At 35.4% G+C, this 23,127-nt stretch overlaps 1 protein-coding gene across 21 annotated transcripts in view; it reads left to right on the top strand.

Annotated features, from left to right (window-relative positions):
* The window catches only part of LOC123678523 (tensin), a 320,051-nt gene that overhangs the window by 273,055 nt on the left and 23,869 nt on the right, over window positions 1-23,127 (top strand). For 19 of the 21 annotated variants that reach the window (XM_045615584.1, XM_045615581.1, XM_045615569.1 and 16 more), the window contains 2 exons: window positions 11,051-11,182; window positions 16,253-16,994. In XM_045615584.1, the coding sequence (XP_045471540.1) occupies window positions 11,051-11,182; window positions 16,253-16,994 (874 nt within the window). The remainder of the gene's footprint in view (window positions 1-11,050; window positions 11,183-16,252; window positions 16,995-23,127) is intronic. The other 2 variants (XM_045615572.1, XM_045615579.1) reach the window with 1 other exon arrangement.

Genomic DNA, 23,127 nt, shown 5'->3' on the forward strand with positions numbered 1-23,127 from the left:
AACACCGTTACATCCAGAAAAACTGACTGTTTGGTGCGCTTAATGGGCTGGTGGAATCATTGGTCCGTACTTCTTCAAAAACGATGATGGCCAGAACGTTACAGTCAATGGTGATCGGTATAGAGCCATGATTACTAATTTTTCCATTCCTGAATTGAACAACCATGATGTCCAGGAGCTGTGGTTCCAACAAGACGGCGCAACATGTCACACAGCTCGTGCCACAATCGATTTATTGAAAGACACGTTTGGTGACCGCCTAATTTCTCGTTTTGGACCTGTGAATTGGCCTCCAAGATTTTGTGATTTAACACCGCTAGACTACTTTCTAAGGGGTTATGTAAAGTCATTGGTCTATGCGGATAAGCCACAAACCCTTGACCATTTGGAAGACAACATTCGCCGTGTTATTGCCGATATACGACCACAAATGTTGGAAAAAGACATCGAAAATTGGACGTCCAGATTGGACTACATCCGAGCCAGCCGTGGCGGTCATATGCCAGAAATCATATTTAAAATGTAATACCACAGGATTATCTTGCGGATAAATAAAATGTATGTCAATCGAATAACCCATCGTTGTTTTATTGCAATTTAAAGTTCTATAGCTCTAAAAGAACTCCCTTTATAAATATCGATTTCCATGGTTTTTTTCGTTTGAAGTATGACCTTTGAGGAACTGATGTTGTTTGCTATAAGAAGAACTCGAGTGCCTTGAACAAATTTAGCCATGTGTGGGACAAACACTCGGTTTAGTAGGCTTAGTTTTATATGGCTCTCTATCAAACAATCCCACGTTGAAAGCAATTGTAGCAATTATATCGATTACAATGATCCATGTATATGACAATACCGATGAATTATCTCGTTAAGCTGAAAGAATTGATGGCTGTAATTAAGAAATTGCTGAATTGCGATGATCAGTATTATTATACATAAGCAGGAGCATATTACGTTGAATTCCTCGAGTGGTTTGAATTTACATTTCGAATCTTACGTCTTAGATGTAATAATCTCAATCATTACCTACTTCATGAAGGTTAGGCTAATATGAAATGAGTTTGAATGGTCATATTACCGTGTCATTAAACTTTTACTATCTGAGATTCTTGTATATGATTATTCATATTACTTATCAAGGCCGTTTTGTATTTATTTTGTTCCTATTTGTTGTTTAATACATTCCTTGAACTTAAAGGAAACTGAAACTTGTCTGAGGTAAATAAGTAATTCCTTGTTGGTTCAGAATATTAATTTTGTACCTCAAAAGTTCAATTTGGTTAGTGTGCTCTTCTCAAGAGAATTAACTCTTCCATAAAATATTCACAGTTTGCGTTGCAGAATGTACAGCATTTAACGTGTTAAGGTTATTTTATGCACATTTATCAAATGAAATCATCAAAGTTTTGGAAGAAACCCAACAAAATATTGAAGTTTCTTACATAATTTCAAGAAATTTGGGATAATTGAGTATAAGCTCCAAAAAATTGTTTGTATACAAAACAAATGAACGAGATGTGAAGTTCATTCAGATTGAATAAACGTATAAACCCATTTTTCGTCTCCAGTCACAAAGCGATGCAGAAATCGCTTCAGTCTTTGCCTTGCAAGCAGCTGTTCACAAGCGAACAAACGCCGTTTAACATCTCACGGCTTCAACTCGTACGGCATCCAATTTCTTGTTTCTGAATCATTCCCAAGAGTTTTGAAATGGCTTGTTGCGTCACTCCCAATGATTCTACCATATTATGGTGCGTTTGACACGAGTCTTGATTAAGTAAAGCCTCAAATTCGTCATCTTCGAAAACCTTCTTTCTTCCACAGCCATCTGGTCTTTGACGTCAAAATTACCGTTCTTGAAGCGTTGAAACTACTCTCGTTCTTTCACTAATAGCTGCCGCGCCATTGGTAATTGAGAGCATTCGATGAGCCTCAGCCCCAGATTTCTTCATAATAAAGTATAAAATCAAAATTTCTCGCAAATCATCTCATAAGCTGAGATGATTAATCGAAAATAACTTTATGATGTCGACACGAATCGACTAATATTTCGATGACGTTATGTTAACAAATACTTAAGCTTATTGTATATCATCTACGATCTATTTATCTCGACTACCACTTACCGCTACAGCCATCTATTGCAAAACGGCGGAAGCAAAGTTGTACACCTAATAATTTTTTTTTTCAATTTAAACAGTCTGTATCTTTTCCATCTATCCGAATCGGAAAAAAAGGTGGAGAAGAAAGGAAGATTCTACTGCTAAAATAACTGTACAAGTCAAAGACTCACTCTCTATACAGGGTGTTTCATTGGGAAAGAGAAATACTTCACAGGTACATAGGTGGCACCAAGGCGATTCTTGAGATACCCCATTTATTGGGTCTTAGTGTTTTCGTAGCCGAGATACAGGGTGTTTTATGAATTTTGCCCGTTTCTTTCTGAGGCCATATCAAACGAATCATCCGGTATATTTTCTTCATATTTGGCAAATATGTTCCTAATTGAGAGACCAAACGTATCATGCAATAACCGCCTTGAAAATCCAGGTCCGGGTTAACAAAAAATTATGAATCGTTTGAATGCTCGAATCAACATCGGAATTTTGAAAATCTGTTTTAATATTCGGAAACACCACTAAAAACTAAACTGAGAAGTGTACTTCAAATTTTCGCACAGACAGTTTTACTGCACTAATTTTTAACGTAAAAGTGAAGTTTTTGAGAACTTGGATACCTGAAAGTGGTTTGAAGTGACTTTTAACACTGAATTATCAAAAATATTGAATACATAATTATTTCAACATTACTTTGTAATTCATTTTCACATTGTTTTTACTTTTTTGTTAACCCGGACCTGGATTTTCAGGACGGTTATTGCATGATACGTTTGGGCTCTCAATAAGGAACATTTTTGCCAAATATGAAGAAAATACACCGGGTGGTTCGGTTGATATGGCCTCAGAAAGAAACGGGCAAAATTCATAAAACACCCTGTATCTCGGCTACGAAGACAGTAAGACCCAATAAATGGGGTATCTTCAGAACCGCCTTGGTGCCACCTATGCATTCGTGAAGTATTTCCGTTTCCCAATGAAACACCCTGTATATACCGATGATGGTCTCTAAGGGCGCAATTGGCGCATGAATGTCCATTCAAAGGCTTCTGGTTGTATGTTAGTGTTTTTGTCGTCTTCAATTATCAAAATCGATTTCCGTAATTTCATTAGAAAAACCGATATATCGTCCACTCATCTTATTTTTTCTAGATCAATCATTCAGACCGTGTGAAACATATCGAACAAAAAATAAATCTAGATAGGAGTGCCCCCGGTTGTGATAAGCTGACGAAATTTATGTAAGCGGTTGCCATTAAACGAAAGTTGAGCTTGATTTATGGAGCCGTAAGTAAATGTGATGGTACAAAAACGCTAACTAGGAGTTAGAAAAAGTACAAATTGCTGGATGCAAACTAATGGACCAGACAGTGAGTTAAGACTGCCGGTTTCTTTTTGCCGTTCACCATAAACAACCTAGAAGTGGATTGAACCTGTTCAAGTGCACTTTTCTCAATGTACAAGAAAGTGGGATGGGACTAGGATTTGTCCGATCTGCCGGAAAATTTATTCTTCTTTCGGAATATCAGACAAACACATGCAGCAAATTTCACAAATAATAATAGCATAATTCTTAAAGAAAAAATATTATAATCTGATTCTGCGAGTTAGTTGTTCTGAACTATGAATGAAAGTTTCAAGAATTATAACTGGGAAACTATGAACTATTGAGTGTTCATTGCATCGAATCAATTGCACATCAATTCCATTATTGTGTTCCCTATAGTTTTTGAAATATGAGTTATTCAGAGTAAATTCATCAATTTTGACTTATTATTTTGAATAATATCTAAACCTTTGGGTTCAGTCAAGAAGAAAAATTCAATCCCTTCCTGGATTTAGGTTTTGGAAAGTGTAGAATCTTAAAATCGAATACCGTAAAATTTGCATGGAATTTAATACAAAAATCGATTACAATACCCTCAGAGCATTAAACATAGATAGAGAGAGCATATGTAATTTTCAGTAAGCAAAGTTGGTTTCCAACATGACATCTATCAAAATTAGACATAAAGCGCGCGGAAATGAAAATATATTAGTATACGATATTTCACTCAACTCGCGAGTTTCTCAACAAAGAACGCACTTCTTAAGTCAATCAACGTTTAATATTAACTCAAAATATATTAAAATGAATACCTAAATAAGTATATCAGAAATTCAGAAAACAAACTAAGCGCGCCAAACGACGTGAAACAACCGATGACACTAGGAGAGCAAAAGTTGCCAAACCCTGGATTTCAGCAGGTAGATACAGAAAATAATAAATATTCACCTTGTTATGAATTTGACAATCAGGAAAAATATCGGATTCCAAATATTCAAAATTGAAATTTAATCGGGAATCGCTCAAATAAATATATTTCATTCAATATAATATATGTACATTCATAATGATATAATAAAATTGTGGATTTAAAAATATATCCAACAACGTAATCTAACCATGTTGGGGACATATAAAAATTACGTATACTTCCTTTATCTATGTTTATTATTCTATGGCATTACCGCATTGAGCTCGATAATATGATCCCGAAATTTTAACGACAAAGAATCAAAGAACCAATATCAAAAATAACAATTTCTTGGAAACTTATACAAATAAAGGGTTTTCCAATGAAATATTTCATTTTGATATTGAAGGAAAAACGAGTATATTCCAAAAGAAATCAACGGATCTTATTTCATTGTAAAGAGAAAGTTATGCCATTAACGGTGGAAAACTATATCAGATTTTCATAAAATTTTCCATGACCAATTCGCACATTTGCAGCTGAATGTCCACGAATTTCATCTTTAAGGTTTTGATTCGATTGTGGATCATTGACATAGATCTTATTCTTCACATGGCTCCAAAAAAATGTCTAAAGTTTTTAAATCATATGATCTCGATGGCCAATTGTGAATATTTCTTTGAGAAATAAAACGGCAAGGAAACTTTTCTTGTAAAATTGCAAGTGTCTTTTTCCTTTTGTTGCACTTAGCGCAATGTTGTTGAAAATAAATATCCTCCACATCAATATCTACCACTTTCGGTCATAAAAAATCATCAATCATATCTCTGTAGCGCAATTCAATCACGGTTACAGTTGCCAATGGGAATAGTAAAATCCCATCGCAACACCATCCTAAAAACCTCGATGATGGAAAGGCTTTTCAACAATCATTATTTAATTTTCCGAGCTCGAAATACGACAATTCTGCTTTTCAACGTAGCCTCCGAGGTTAAAATGAACCTCATCATTGAATATAATTTTTCGATGAAAATCCTGATCATTTTGATGCATATCAAGGACCCAATCAGCGAGAATGCTGTCATCTCGAACAGCATATAATTTCCGCATAATATTATTTCTGTTATTTTATTGTGTTGAAAGAAAATTATTATATATTATAATGATAAATTTCACCCTATCTACAGGAACAAAAGGAATCGGTTCTTCTAATATTTCAAATCGATTTCTCCTGGGTGATCTTACACGGTGTTTCCGAGATCCAACTATTAGTCGGAAGAGAAGGTTACTAGAATTCCATTAGGTATAATTTATGTGGCAAACAGGATAATTTCAGTGCGGCTTACCTTAAGCATGGAGTAATATACACGTGGATATTAATAACTGTCGTTTGTATTTTCCATTTCTGACGATTTGCTCTGTGAACGTTGACTGTTGTGGTCCTATTATGCCATGCACATTTGTCAGTAGAGTGCTGCCAAAACAAATAAAATTCCCCTTAGGTAGGATCAATATTTAGCTTGGTTTCATGGCCCATATTCTATCCAACGATTGCAACAGATGTCAAACTTCTAATACGTGTTTTTTAAGAACTTGAGAACTTAATAGTATATTCTAAAACAAGTTGCAGAATGGGATCCTATTTCAACACGAATGCGAAATTCGAAAACGAGCGAGTTTTCGAACGCATGAGTGTTGGCCTTCTATAACGATATTTTCCCTATTTCAGTCAAATTTTGTGAAATATTTCCGAAATTCAAGAAAAATTCAGATTAAAGATCCTAGTATTCCTAGTGACTTTTGTATTATATCTTGGCAGTTGGTGTGACTGTCACGAAAACTGACAGATTTCGAAATTTGAATTTGAATCGTACGTTTCGAATTTTGAAATAATTTATGATTACGCATTAAATTCGTGAATAATGTCTGACGAAATCGATTCAACACCACCAGAATTAAGAGAAATTATATACGAATAATGTTGCGAATCATTTCACTACATCCAAATTTTATTATGTTGACGTATTCGACTTCTTCAATAGTTCGATCTACAGCAGCAATATTCTCTTCGGTACCCACATTTCCATGCTTTCATATGATGTCAGAAGAAATGAAGAAATTTGAAGAAACTAGTTTTGATTAAATAGGAATTAGGTATATCAGATAATTTTAATTGAATTTTCAAAATTAATTCCCAAATAGAATCGAATGAATTTCTAACAACTAAAGACCCAGATAGGCCCAAGACTTATTAAGTGAAGTTTTACTGTCCCTCCTAAAATTTCATGGTTGCTTAACAATTGATTAACATTTTTCTGAAGTGATATCAATACGCACCAATATGTATTGCAGAGTTCTGAATTATCCGCAAGTAGTAGAGGTCCGATATAGCAGAATAGATAGCGCAACCTCATTATTAAATACAAAAGAATAGGATGATTTCATTGAAGCATCCGGATTGCATTCATATATTTCTTTAAACTGACCGCCAGGCTACTATGAATCTTACCCTATAATTTGTCTCGCAGGAACTCGCAAACTATGAACTTTGGATATAATTATCCACATCATTTAACCAATGCAGGCTTCCAAACTAATTATTATTGTCTAGTTCTTGAGAAATTATTTTTGTAATATTTGACCTGCAAGAATGAGGTACAATCGATTTTATACTAAATTTTATGCAAATAACACTCTATGAAAAATTCTAGCGAGCGATGCAATTTTTCTCTCTGTTTAGAAAAATTGCTCGTGTATCAGCTTAAACTGAATGAAGAACTCGAATTGGTTCAAAAAAATTCTTAAGAATTCTAAAAATAATTCTTGATAAAAAAAAATGCTATCGTACAAAAGTCACCCATGACACATCCCCGAAGTAAAACTATTTTATTATTTTCAAACCGAAAACCATGTGCCGGACAAAGTGAGATCAAGAGATCTTATAGGTTCAGAAATGAATGAGAATTTCAAAAATAATTTTCTTATTGAGAAAAAGCATCGTCCAACCATTTTTTTCTCCAAAAGTATTCAATGCAAAACTCGCCAAACAGACGCCACTGGAAAAATAATACAATTCTTTATAGAGCAGAAAATGTATCTTAATGGCAGTGAAAATCTTTACCAAGCAATGGCATCATTGTGATTAAAAAAAAAAAAGTTTTTTTTGGAAACTTTATCACCCTGTATTTTAAAAGTTAGCACGTTTACGACATACGTTCATATGAAGTTTTTTCCTAAAAAGGAATCCAAAAATCGTTTCCTTAAATATTAGCATCATTGAGAAACATCCTGTGAGATAATGAAACATAAATCAATCATAGATTACTGTCATATAACGTTCTGATTTTTCGCGTTGAACACAAGGCCAGAAGCCAATATAGACTAAATTACTATCTAAGATGAGCATTAAAATTACGTTTAATCCTTCAAGCATGAAACTAGAGGTGTGACCAATTAGAATGTCTCATCAACCATCAAATTATTTCAATCATGCAACGAGCTGACAAAACAGTTCAAAGGTTGATCCTGTAAATATCTGCTTAAACTGCACTTGATCCACCAAATATGGCTTTGGAATGCCAGTTTTTCGTTCGGACAAGGAATCGAATACAATAATAAAACTCCCAAGATGAACTAGCGTGGGATATCACGTTGTTACGAAATTCTAATCTGCTATGTTTCACTTGCTACCTACGCCAACTGGAGATCCGACATAAATTTGCCTGAGTTACGCTCTACGTGCTTTCTGAACACAAGAAGTTCCGAGTTGCAAATCTGGATTGCGTTGTGAGGTGCTTTGTTCAAGTGGAGATAACGTATGATGACTTATGAGAACGCCTCTATTAAGCTGTTCTAGATCTGAGGAATTCCGCGAATAACTGTGGGAATTAAAAAAAAAGGAAAAAATGAAGTAACGGAACAGGAAAATCTTGGAAACTTCGAGATGAAATATATCTTAGAGTTTTCAAAGTTTCGCGAGTTCAAAAGATCGTTTGAGATTTAAATATTTATTCAGAGAATTTATATTCAGTAGCCATCACATGAAAATAAGTTATTACTAGAGATAATATCATGGGGACAGCCTGCCTAAATTATTTGAAATTATCTATATTATTGGTTCAAATGATTTCGGGTAACCAAATAGTAACCGAAATAATCTAATCTGATTTTTTTTTGTCTCTTCTTGATTTCTCTTTATTATTACTCCATTCATTTAATGTCTCTGAAACCTTGGGAATTTGAAGCAAACGATCTCATCATCATCACAATGCATAAATAAAATGAAATTTCGCTCGAATGAATTCGAAACTGGCGCATTCGCCATTTTGGTATGATTGAAAATAGTTATTTATAATACAAGTGTAGAAGGCATTATATTCTTCCACGAGTTCAAAATTCAAAAACGAGCCACGAAGTGGCGAGTTTTTGAATGAACGAGTGGTAGAATGAGCCTTCTGTACGAGTATTATACATTATTTTCTCTAATTCATTGCATTTTTAATGAAATTAATGAAATATTTCCATAAATATCATTTAGTGATTTTTGCATTGAAAAATGTTGGTTGGCAGAACTGATTTCTTTAAGGCAAATTGATGAATTGACAGATAAAACAATGGCGGAATGTTCGGAGTACCAACTTATAATAATAAATAAACCATGAAAACTGTGCGTTTCTGATATATTCTCGCACGATTTTGTTCTACAAGATGTGGAAGAATGAACGGAATAACCACAGAATTAGAGAAAAGCTATTTCTGGTGAAATATTAAAAAAAAATGTCCTCATCGCCACCATTTTTTTTATTAGAATCGCAATAACTCATGAACCGTTGAGTTTTTATCCAAGGTATGGCATATTGCCGAAATTTTCATCGAAAACGCTATCTAATGATGCTATAATATACTGGGTGTGCCATAAATAAGGATGTAGTAGTCTGTTTCCGGTATAATCGGAAGTTGTAAAGATCTGAAAATATTTTAGGGAGAAATATCATTGTCTCAAACCCCAACATGCAAATTTCCAGCTCAAAATTATGATTAGTTTTCCATAGGTCATCCCGGTGAATCACCCTGTATTGTATTCGTTTCTTGCAAGTTTTTTTTAATTTTACAACAAACCAGCTGTTCGAGGAGATCCAAAATCGATGTTTAGTTGTTCAAATGCCTAGAGCACGTGTACACGGATTTTGGCTGCTCTGAGACATGAAGTACAGGTAGCTTAAGATTGTATCCCTCAAGAAGAAATGAACCATCTTATTGCATCAATGCCGAGACCTGTTGGAGAGTGTATAGATAATCGCGGTGAACAAACACATTATTAACAAATTTATTAAAAAAATTGTAAACCCTTCGCTGTTTTCCAAATTTCAATCATTTACTATTTGCAATATTATCTATGTTTTACTAAAAAAAAATTAAAATTTAAACAGCTCTTTCTGGGTGTTGCAGTTTCTTTGTCAGTTAGTATATTCCCCATCTGAAAATGAGTATTCAATTAACTATAGAATAATTTCGTCAAGATAGTCACTTTCAAGAATGATGTAAGTACTCCAAAGGTCCTCTAGCTTTTAAATATATTTTCTATACAAAGATTGAGATCTGCGAAAAGACAAGGGGGCCATATTGGAAGAATATGTCGGGTGGTCAAGCAGCTGGAAGCGCAACTTAGTTTCATCGATTTGTAACAAGAAGAATTGTTTTGGTGAAATAGAATTTCTTTCTTTTTCATTTGAACATGTTTTCTCTTCATTTCTGCGCTCAATCGATGCAATAACGTTATTTAATATTCCCTGTTGATGGTTCTTCTTCAGTCTAGAGTGTCAATGGATAATTAAGTTTCAATATACGGTTGCCATAACCTTGCTAGTTGATGTTTGTTACTTTGGTCGCTTTTCACGTATTTCACCAACTGCTTCCCACTCAGCTGAAGCTCTATTGTACTCAGGGGTGTGGTGATGAATACATATTCTATCCATTGTGATCTATCGATGCAAAAAACGTTTTTTTTTTCCTTTTAAACAGCTCCAAACAACATTCGGAATCGACGATACGTTGTCGATTATTGCTTTTGATCAGGGGTTAGTAAGTGCGGCATCCATTTCGAGCAAAAGCTTCTCATGGATGAATGTTTACGCAAAATAATGAATACACTGCCTTTTGACATCTTCAACTCCATCGCTATCTCACGCAACTTCAATTTACAATCATTCAAGACCATTTTGTGGACTTTTTTAATGTTTTCTGAAGCAGCTGCTGTTTCGGGCGACCAGAGCGTTAAGCATCGTCGGTGGTTTTTCAACCACGTCAATATATCAACTTTTAACCGTTGTTCTCGATAGAGCAGAATCTGAATAACACTTATCAAGTCATTTCTTTGCTTGCATAGTATTTTTCCCACCTTTTGATACTTGGCACTAACGAGAAAAAAGGTGTCATCTGTGCGTCGGGCCAAGAAATTATTGAATGAGGTGATAATTGGTGATTTTCACACTTTTCTACTGCAAACACACAACATCCCTATACCCTATTTTGTTCCATGCTTCGTCGAACAATGGTCAATTGAAGAAAGGAGTTGCAATAAAAGATTGATCTAATACGCTTTCGGAACATCCAATATAATATGAATTCACCATCCATTTTGAAATTTTTTCATAGAAGAATTCTCAAACTTTATTTATTTATTTTTTTTTTCAGAAGATGTTGGTCACACGTTTGGTCCTCTAGATGGAAGCATATACGCAACTGTAGCTAAGAAACCAGATCTTTCACCGGGAGCTGTTTCCAGCCCTTTGACAGTGTCGATGGACTCTGGGATATCTTCTGCAGGTAAAATTTCAGTTTTTCAATACCAATTCAACCTTGCTAGATAACTTTCATATTGTATAAGCTTTTGCTTTTTATTTTCACTCGGTAGAGCATTTCAACCTATGCAATTCTTATGTCTCGACTAGATTTAATCTAAACATTAATTGTTGTTTCTAAGACACTATTTATTGATTTTGACTTTCCGATCATTCTACTCATTTCGGTATGAAACAAATCGCAAAAATGCATCAAAACTGAATTAACGAACAATTCTCTTTATGAGTTCTGAAAGAATTATCTCCATATATATATATATTTTGCAATCTGCTGTAGACTGATAAATCTTTCTCTCGCTCTCTCTATCACTATGTTCGAACAAAATTGTTCAACGGGAAATGAAATCTCCTTGAATTCGTCTCAGTGTCAAATTACCTCTAACTCTAGGGGTATAATCGTTTCTAATCATAATTTTCGTACCCTTCTCTTCCCGCGATTGCCAATCGACTTGCCAATCTTCATGACCAAACTGGTTTCGGAGGAGAAGAAACCTTGATGATTTCGTCCCAAATATTTCGTAATTGACCTTAGCTCTTTTCGTTGTCATTCCATTCATGCACATAGGTAGATATACAGGGTGCGGTATATAACTTCCTTTTCTGATTATTCCTATTTTACCGATCAGATTTTCTTGTTTTTTCACCTAGATTTCAAGAAGCTGATTCTAAAAAATTAATTCCAATTGAAATGAAATATTTAGAATAGCATAACCGCGAAATTAGAATATTTTTATATTGAATGTAAAAACGAGTCTGTGAAAGATCAAATCAATAATACTGTTTCTCTAATTCTGTGGTTACTTCGTTCATTCTTCCACATCTTGTAGAACAAAATCGTGCGAGAATATATCAGAAGCGCACAGTTTTCATGGTTATATTTTATTATTATATGTTGGTACTCCGAACTTTCCGCCACGGCTTTATCTGTCAATTCATCAATTTGCCTTAAAGAAATCAGTTCTGCCAACCAACATTTTTCAAGCCAAAAATCACTAAATGATATTTATGGAAATATTTCATTAATTTCAATAAAAATACAATGAATTAGAGAAAATAATGTATAATACTCGTACAGAATGCTCATTCTACCACTCGTTCATTCAAAAACTCGCCACTTCGTGGCTCGTTTTTGAATTTTGAACTCGTGGAAGAATATCAATGCCTTCTGCACTTGTATTATAAATAACTATTTTAGATTCAAATACTTGTATTATAAATTTCATTTATTTTTTATGTTGAATAAAGATTTAGTTCCAAGAAAGTTCCATTTTTAAGTCCAACAGTAAATTTGTTATTTCCTCAAAAAATTTGTTTTTTTCTTACACTATCAATTAGGTGAGTCTAATAATTCAGCAAAAGAAAATTGGGGGAATCATTTTGAATTAATCAATGATAAAAAATGCCAGCGGAAGGAGTTGCTGAAACATGCGAATATGTAATTCAATTTGTTAGTACCTCAGACTAATAAAAATAGATAGTGGGAGCATATGTCATTTTCAGTAAGCAAATTTTGTTCCCGACATGATCTATCAATTTTGACATGGGGCGCGAGGAAATGAAAACATATCAGTGATACGATATTTCACTCAATTCGCAAGTTTCTCCACAGAGAACGCACTTCTTATGTCTCATCGTGAATCAACGTTTCATATTGTCTCAAAATATATTCAGATGAATACCTAAATATATCAGAAATTCAGAAAACAAACTTCAAGCGCGCCAAAATACGTAAAACAACCGATGACACTAGGAGAGCAAAAGTTGCCAAACCTTGGATTTCAACAGATATACACAAAAAAATAATAAATATTCTGTTTATTATAAATTTGGCACTTGAGAAAAATATCGGATTCCAAATATTCAAATTTGCATATTCAATTGAGAATCACTTGAATAAAAAATATATTTCGTTCAATATAATATACATTCGTAATGATATAGTAAAATTGTGTATTTGGAAATATATCATAATCCAAAAACGTAATTCAACCTTGTTGGAGATATGTAAAAATTGCGTATCCTCCCTCTATCTATGTTTATTACTTTATGGTTTTTTGGACCTTCATAACCATGAAATTTTTCGAAAAAAAGTGTACGTCGAAAAATACCGCAGATAAATTATAACAAGAGAGGTACTTCGAAATCATTAAGATTATGAGTATGATATAAAAATTGGCCATTTTGACCACTTTCGGACCAGCCTGTAGAATCAAAAATAGTTTGAGCTTATGCGATGAGTGCTGTCGATTCCGTCAAAATGTGAATCATTCCCCTAGCACAAAATTTACAGAAATTATCGACCGATTGAGCACTATTTTCTCACCCTGTATATAAATACAGTCAAAATCTCATCTCGATCGGATCTGTAACCAAGGAATTATTCAGTATTTATAATTACCTCTCCATCGGGATCTTCGAAATTATCAGGAAAACGAAATTTCGAACGGCCATATTTACGAAACCAATGGTTAGATTTTGCTCTCTAACGAACTCGGCATTCGAACTCTGAATCTACACTGAAAATTTAAAGTTTCTAGCTTCGGAAACCCTTGAACTCGAGGACGTTTTCGTCATCAGTGACGTCATCAGTATCGCTTTAGACCTCAGTTCTCATTTCAATATTAAAAAATTATAGATGCGAAATGATAGCGCCATCTTTTCGGGGAACGAGCGCTCAAAAAACAATCGATCTTCATAGCGTTTTGAGACAGGAAGTTATATGGGCTCACCCCGTATACAGCTTCTATCGAGATGTTCGAATATTGTCCGAGATATGAGTGCGGCATAAACCGCGCAAATAATAAAAACAAAACGAGACCTTGCGGAGCGGGATCGGCTTCAATTCTGCTGGTAAAATTCGCCTGCACTTGACGATTTATGACTCAGTCCCGAAACAAAACTGGCTCTGGGTCAAAAACGATAAAATTGAAGGTATTTTTGTTCTCTCTATCCCTCCCAACGTTTTTATTTTGTTTTCGCGATACTAAATGGAACAATTTGTTTCACGACAGTTTCGGCTCCGGATGAAAACGCTCGTGGTGTGTTTCGCTGTTACGTTCAGGTGAGTGCAGATGGAAATATGTTGGCCCGTATCGTAGTAACCTAGGAAGTGTCCAAGAGCGTTATTGGCAACTTGTTGTTGAGGTTATTTCGAACCAGAAATTGTATGAAATTCGTTTTACAAATTCAGACAGGGTTTACCTATAGTAGGCTATCTGAGCAGCTGTCATTTGTGACATTGAAATTGTTTAATTTCACCTCAGAGTAATAAATATAGATAGAGGGAGCATATTTCATTTTCAGTGAGCAAATTTTGTCCCCAACATGAACTATCAAATTTGACATGAGGCGCGCGGAAATGAAAACATATCTTTGATACGATATTTCACTTTATTCGGGAGTTTCTCCACAAAGAACGCACTTCTTATGTCCCATAGTGAATCAACGTTTCATATGAACTAAAAATATATTGAAATAAATACCTAAATAACAGGTGTTTTTTTTCGAGGTATATAACTTTAAGTTGGCATTACTGTTCAAGATGGCGACCGATTTAAAAGCTGTCAAGTGATTTATTTTCAGCTTGGTTTGGCAATTCATCATGAATAGACTCACGCCTGAACAACGCTTGCAAATAGTGCAATTTTATTTCGAAAATAATGCTTCTGTACGGAATACGTATCGCGCACTACGTCCATTTTATTTTGTTTAGCGATGAAGCGCACTTCTGGTTGAATGGCTACGTCAACAAACAAAACTGCCGCATTTGGAGTGAAGCTAATCCTCAAGTGTATGTCGAAACACCGTTACATCAGGAAAAACTGACTGTTTGGTGCGCTTTATGGGCTGGTGGAATCATTGGTCCGTACTTCAGGAGCTGTGGTTCCAATAAGACGGCGCAACATGCCACACAGCTCGTGCCACAATCGATTTATTGAAAGACACGTTTGGTGACCGTCTAATTTCACGTTTTGGACCTGTGAATTGGCCTCCAAGATCTTGTGATTTAACACCACTAGACTACTTTCTGTGGGGCTATGTAAAGTCAATGGTCTATGCGCATAAGCCACAAACCCTTGACCATTTGGAAGACAACATTCGCCGTGTTATTGCCGATATACGGCCTCAAATCTTGGAAAAAGTCATCGAAAATTGGACGTCCAGATTGGACTACATCCGAGCCAGCCTTGTCGGTCATATGCCTGAAATCATATTTGAAATGTAATGCCACAAGATTATCTTGCGGATAAATAAAATTCATGTCAATCGAATAATCCATCGTTGTTTTATTGCAATTTAAAGATCTATAGCTCTAAAAAAACACCCTTTATCAACATTATAACAATGAAATATAATCATAACCGAATCGTACGTTTTGAATTTTGAAATGATTAATAATTTCGTGAATTATGTCTGACGAAATCGATTAAATACCCCCAGAAATTGCGAATAATGTTGAAAATCAATTCATTTTATCCAAATTATATTGACAATTGAAATGTCTTGAAATTTGATAGGATCGGAAGTCAGTGTAGACAATCACAAAACAAAAAATATAACTGGAAAAAATACTGTAATGAACTCATTACAGCATAATTAAAAAATAAACTCATCACGATACTGAAATAGGAAAAAAATAATTCTGAAAATATAAATTGAGAAGTGAAATATTCACATCAATAATTCTTTTCGAAGACTTCTTTCAGGTTCGAAGAACTCTCAACAGTTTATGAATGCACATATTCCCTGATTATATGTTAATTCACCTCAAAATAGAACTCAAAATGCCATATAAATAATCAGACGAATATATTACTAAAAAAATCAGAACGTTAAACATATTCAAATCACCTAAAAAACCACACAAATCGGATATGAACATCTCGTTTCGAACCTCCCACGCCCATTTCGAACAAACGTAGGAAGACACCGAGATCACCTGTGCGCCAAAACAAAATTCCCGCATTCAATTAGCACCTTTACTCGCCTCCCCCTCAATCTTCGAAATTCACCGAACCATTCGATTCTGTTGCAGGACACCAGCAGAACGCCAACACAGCCGCCTCTTCAAGTCCTCCTCTCACCGCCCAGCCGTCTCCCCTCACCCCCGAGGACCGTCACCGCGAATTGGACGAGCTGCTCTCGGACATGATGCTGACAGTCGAGAGCATACCGGACCTGAAACCGCTCGACCAAAACTCGGACACGTTCAACCTCGACAATGTGCGGTTTATAGACGACGAAGAAGAGACCTCAAAGACCATCCCTTACCACGCCAGGCAGGACAGCAGGCCCTTCTCCTACGGGGTTAATTCGGCCACTATGATCCACGAAACGCAGCAGAAGTTGTCCAGTCCAAGTTTGGTTAGGAAGGCCAGTTTTGACAAGAGCAACGGTGACACCCTGAAGAAAGTGCAGACGCAAGTGTACCCCTACGAGACCAAGCAGATACCTAGTTTTCCCTCTACGTCCCCTTCCTCCAATTACAAGTATGGTGGTTCGCAGAAAAATGGCGGTGATGCCATTGATGACATTTTTACACAAAGTGCCTTGAGTGCATCTAACAATCAGATTAGACGTGAGATCCGCGAGGAGTACTACAAGGATGAGAGGAGAAGGTACGATCCGTTGAAGAGGAGCCTCACCGAGAGCACGATCAGGAGGAGTCCTGAGAAGATTTACGCGAAACCAGCTGCTGTAACTAGTCCGTACTCTGATACGGAAAGTTTGTCGCCTCCAGGTGCTTTTAGGACTAAGTCGCCGGAGTTTCATGAAAAGTAAGTATTTAATTGAGTTTATAATGTTCGAATTGCGATTTATCAAAGTCTCCTCAGTTTTTGGTTGATTGATTCCTCAGAGTAATAAACATAGATAGAGGGAGCATACGTCATTTTCAGTGAGCATATTTTGTCCCCAATATGAACTATCAAATTTGACATAAGGTGCGCGGAAATGAAAACATATCAGTGATACGATATTTCACTCAATTCGCGAGTTTTTTCACAAAGAACCCACTTCTTATGTCCCATAGTGAATCAACGTTTCATATTAACTCGAAATATATTGAAATAAATACCTAAATATATAATAATAATAATAAAGGTCTTTATTCCTTCAGTTACAGTTTACATATATGATATTACAGAAAAAAAAACAATATATCAGAAATTCAGAAAACAAACTTCAAGCGCGCCAAACGACGTGAAACAACGGATGATACTAGGAGAGCAATAATTGCCAAACCTTAGATTTCAGCAGGTAAATACAGAAAATAATAAATATTTTGTTTATTATGAATTCGACGATTAGGAAAAATATCGGATTCCAAATATTCAAATTTGTTTATTAAATCGGTTCATAATGATATAGTAAAATTGTGGATTTGAAAATATATCACAGTCCGACAACGTAATCTAACCATGTTGGGGACATGTAAAAATTGCCACTAATAGTTTTGAAAATTGTGAAAAGAAACTCTGGTTCAATACGATATTTTTTAGTTTCTTCGTATCTGATACCGAATTCGAGAAAAAAAATTCTCTAGTAATCCTGAATCAAAATTATTATAAAGATCCAATTAGTGAGTTGTGATGGATAAATTGATTGAGTTTTGATACTTATCAACTAGTTTAATCATCACAAAAAAGGTAGGACTAGAAACAACTTGTATCTCGAAAACAAAGCGTTTGCGGGCCATATTAATAGGACTTTTTTCCTTGAAATTATTCAAGGAATCTCCCATTTTCTTTCATATCTCTAATTTAGGAACACCTTTTATATAGAGTTTCATACCAAAATTAGTTGTTAGACCGCATTTATTTTTCTAATCCAAAAACCCTATACATGAAACTCAAAACATAAAATTGAAGTTAAATAATTTTTGGCAACGAAATTTAAAAATTTTATGCTGATTGAGTATCAAAACTCCTGATATGATATTAAGGTAAATGTTTTTTCTGTCTAAGCAGTTCTGTCAAAACAGGATAACTTTCGAACGATTTTCATTAGAAAATCTAAATTTCCATCATGCGACTGTTAGTTCACTTGGCAGAAAATTTTTGCCTTTATGGATTTTTAAGCGATCGTTCCCCAAACAGAAGTGAATGTTGTGTCTGTTTGTAAACAAATATTTCCATGAGGAATAGGTTTAGAAAACCTTTTTTCCATCCGGTATTATTTTTGTTCATTATTTTTTTGAGCGGTCGTTCCCCAAACAGATCGCTTCAACATTTTCGTCTCAATGTCTGTAGTTTTCGAATTTTGATCCTGAAATGATGTCATACTCGCTAGTTCAATTTTCATCACACAGAGAATTGAGATTTTATACATCAGAATTTCTCTCAGTGTATTCCAACCATACTCTTTTTGGATCTTCTTAATTGTATAAATTCATAGAAATTCTCGAAGAATGAAAGAAAACCATTTCTATAAGAATCCTTCGAAACACCTGTGACAGTGACAAAGCAACCAAACTCAGAATCCAACAATTTCCAACTTTATTTCCTACCTTTAATTGACACAGTTCCCACGTATCCCTGTGTACAAAGAAAAATAGCAACAACAGCAAATGCAGATTCAAATTCCTCATTCCTTATAAGTAGTCGCTACCATTTTCGGACTCTGTAATATGTTGTAGGCATAAGCGACCATGAAATGGAGAATAGATAGATGTTTGGTATTCACCTGAAATATGGCAAGAAGGCAAGCTTTCTTCTTTCTTCGTTGGAAAGTTTTAGAAATGTCATTACCTACAATGTGGGTGGTAACTTATATACGTGTATTTGAAAGCATTTGTTGTGCTATTTTCAAATTTATAGCTTCGACTTCAAATAAATTCTGGCAGAAACAAATCTTGAATTTTTTGAATTTTAATAACAAATGAAAACTGCTGAATATTCAACAATGAATTATTATCAAGATGTTGTTTCGAAATATTGAAGTTTGAAAGAAATAAAAGAAAATACTGAATTTGATTGGCTCTACGATCTCCTCTGACTTGAATCAGTTCTCATCTCAACTATGTTGAATAATGAAATCGAATTTTGCCAAAGAAATGTGTTTTACTATGGTTGACCGGGGACTTTTCAATCAGCCATTTTATATTACAGAGGCCGCTCGTCTAGTTATCCTAAAACGTGAAAAGTGAAAATTCAAAGGATTTAATACATTTTACTATTTCAAAGGTTTATTATTGGGAATGATAGATCAAACGGAAGCAAAAGTGAAGGAATTCAATCAGTTGGAAAATACATCATCGGCATTTTTATTGCGAAATTGTGTAATATAAATTCTATTCTAATTCATGCCAATTAAGCGGCATCGTCAACTTAATGATCCGATATGAATAAGAAGTCGTTTCCTTTTTATTACTTCACCTAGAGTGCTTTCATTATATCAAGTTGTAATTTTAACAGATTTCCAAGAAATGCTGACTCGTTTATTTTTTTATGACTGACTCAAACTGAAGAACGGCCCTCTTAAATACTAATGAATCACTAAAATTGCTCATTCGAGCATAAAAAATCGATGTTCCAATCTTATTCGAGATCGTTGACCCATACCTCTTCGGAAATTTTGATAACGCTCTTCGAACAATATTTAAAATGAAAATGGGATGTTAAAAGGAAAATCATGATAGTGGATCGGTCATAAAAAGTCAGACATCTATCAAAAAAGTTCATTATTATTCACAACTCGAGATTCATTTCTTGAAAGTAATATCGTCCAAATGTAAACATTCGCATTTGCAGCACTTCAAGAATGAAGTAATGAACATCGATAGTTTTTGTTGATAAAAAGATAAAGCCCTACGTTTGTTATGCAAGTTCTTACATCGAATATGTTGAAAACACATTTTGAGCTTAAAAACTCTTGTTCGTGAAGCGATCGTTGTTAGATTTATACCAACACTATTTCCACACTCATAGAGGAACTTCACACAATTACGCCTTCTTTAAAGAACCGAGGCGGGAAATTTGAACGTGTATCAAACCTCCCCATGTATCAACCTTCCCTAGTCTCGCCTAATCTCAGTTTTTTAAACGCCTCCCTACAGCTATCAGTTTGCATGAGATTGAGGATTTTCCGAAATGTTCTCTTTTGGTGAACCAGAGTAGATCTCGAGAATGTCCTGATGTTCCCCGTAGAAGAATTCCATAAGAAGCAATTGAATGAATGTTGACAAAATAAGTTGTCAATGCTGCCTCTCTAGTAGATATTTTACTCACGGTTGTTATCGTATGAATGACCACTGACAGTTTTTTCTTCATGGTCTCAATGTGTGCTCCCCATGAGAGTTCCGTCCAAAGTTACTCCCAATAGTTTGATTGCATTATCTTTCTTACTCTTTAAAAGTAGTTGTTGTGTTTTTGTCTCATTTACTTTAATTCTAGCTGCTATCAATATTTCTTCTTCCAACTGCTGTAGAAATCTCAAATTTGACACCCTGAGGAAAAACGTGATATCATCAGCAAAAAGCAGTGCAATTAAAAGAATGTAGAGATTATCTACAGGTTTTTCTAGGTCATTATGAACAATATGAACCCCAAAATTGATCCTTGGGCAACTCCAAATTTTATTTTTCTCATCTGTGATGTTTTATTCTGCCATCGAACTTGCTGTTGTCTGTCGGCAAGGAATGACATTATCATGAACAATAATGAACCAAACGAAATATTGGGTGTTTTTTTTCGAGGTATATAACTTTAAGTTGGCATTACTCTCCAAGATGGCGACCGATTTAACAGCTGTCAAGTGATTTATTCTCAGTTTGATTTGGCAATTCATCATGAATAGACTCACGCCTGAACAACGCTTGCAAATAGTGCAATTTTATTTCGAAAATAATGGTTCTGTGCGGAATACGTATCGCGCACTACGTCCATTTTATTTTGTTTAGCGATGAAGCGCACTTCTGGTTGAATGGCTACGTCAACAAACAAAACTGCCGCATTTGGAGTGAAGCTAATCCTCAAGTGTATGTCGAAACACCGTTACATCCAGAGAAACTGACTGTTTGGTGAGCTTTATGGGCTGGTGGAATCATTGGTCCGTACTTCTTCAAAAGCGATGAGGGCCAGAACGTACAGTCAATGGTGATCGGTATAGAGCCATGATTACTAACTCTTTCATTCCTTAATTGAACAACCATGATGTCCAGGAGCTGTGGTTCCAACAAGACGGCGCAACATGTCACACAGCTCGTGCCACAATCGATTTATTGAAAGACACGTTTGGTGACCGCCTAATTTCACTTTTTGGACCTGTGAATTGGCCTCCAAGATCTTGTGATTTAACACCGCTAGACTACTTTCTGTGGGGCTATGTAAAGTCATTGGTCTATGCGGATAAGCCACAAACCCTTGACCATTTGGAAGACAACATTCGCCGTGTTATTGCCGACATACGGCCACAAATGTTGGAAAAAGTCATCGAAAATTGGACTACATCCGAGCCAGCCGTGGTAGTCATATGCCAGAAATCATATTTGAAATGTAATGCCACAAGATTATCTTGCGGATAAATAAAATTCATGTCAATCGAATAATCCATCGTTGTATTATTGCAATTTAAAGTTCTAGAGCTCTAAAAAAACACCCTTTACATACATGTAAGGATCGCAAGAAATCTCCAATTAATTATATCTAACTACATTTCAAGGCTAATAAAGAGATGTTCTTCTCTGATCTTCACTTGAAGGACGCATATACATATATGTAATACTATCATCATTGTTTGCGATGAAACCATCAACATTCACAATGAGCGCTTGTAAATAACAATTACTGGCTCATTAAACGCCTACCGTTTATTCATATCGAATACAAATTTTCTTTTTTTTTTAATAACGACTGATCAACAACAAATCGCAACGTTGCAGAGCAGACTTGTCCCGAATACATCACAAAGCCGCAACCGAGAAAAAGACGTGATTCATTAAAATTGCGAGACATGAATGAAATAGCGCAATCGCTTATAAATTGAGTCGTAAAAAGCTCTCACATCTGACCGATACGTAGTAAAGGTAGTTGAAATAACGTACGTTCAAGGCAACCTTGAACTTCCTTCAAACCCAACGCGTCACACCGATAAATCGATAGAGACATCTGTTGCTAGACGAATGCACTAGGAAACGAGTATGCGGTGAAAAACCCGACTCTGACCGACGGAGCGGAACTTTTCTGGATTGACGTCGTTTTCGATCCGAAAAAAAATCCCAGGGGATGCTCCGCGGCGTCTGAAAAGCGCCGTTTTAACACCATATGACTCCGGAGAGTAACCCACATAGCTTCAAGGATTTTCCTCTCTTGCAGATACCGCTGTCATTGAGTCGGCTGTACGCGATGCGTGCGCGAATTCTTAACGGGACGTGTACGACGGCCGAGCCTCGGGTCTTTTTAAGATCAAGGATAGAGCTGAAAGCTTTTTATCCTGCATCTTTTCAGAAGTAGCCACGTCCATTTTCAGTACTACCGCGTTTACGTATCGCCTTGTTTTTTGCGCGCAACGACGTCTTTGATGTATGATTCAGTGGCGGCTTGACCCATGAGGCAGGTGAGGCAGTGCCTCACCAAATGACTTACCGTATAAATTCTGGAAGTTATACGTAATAAAATTAATCCATTTCACATCATTCGGTACGGCACTGGGTCTCTGTTCCATAATTAGAGAGGCTCGAGCTTTACTTGATTTCAAATAAAGCTCAAGTCAAGTATATAGTAGTTTTGCAATCTCATGTCAAATATTTATTTATCAAGTACTTAAATCATATCTAGCTATACTTGATTTTTAGCATTTTTATAGAGAAGTGTCACATCAATAAAAAATTGATTTCACAATTTTCCATCCAGGATCTGAGACACATAAGGCATCTTACAGATTTGTCGCCTGACCTATTGCGGGTTTTTGTAA

This window comes from Harmonia axyridis, chromosome 4 (genome assembly GCF_914767665.1).
Source record: "Harmonia axyridis chromosome 4, icHarAxyr1.1, whole genome shotgun sequence".
In the NCBI taxonomy this organism is placed as follows: domain Eukaryota; kingdom Metazoa; phylum Arthropoda; class Insecta; order Coleoptera; family Coccinellidae; genus Harmonia; species Harmonia axyridis.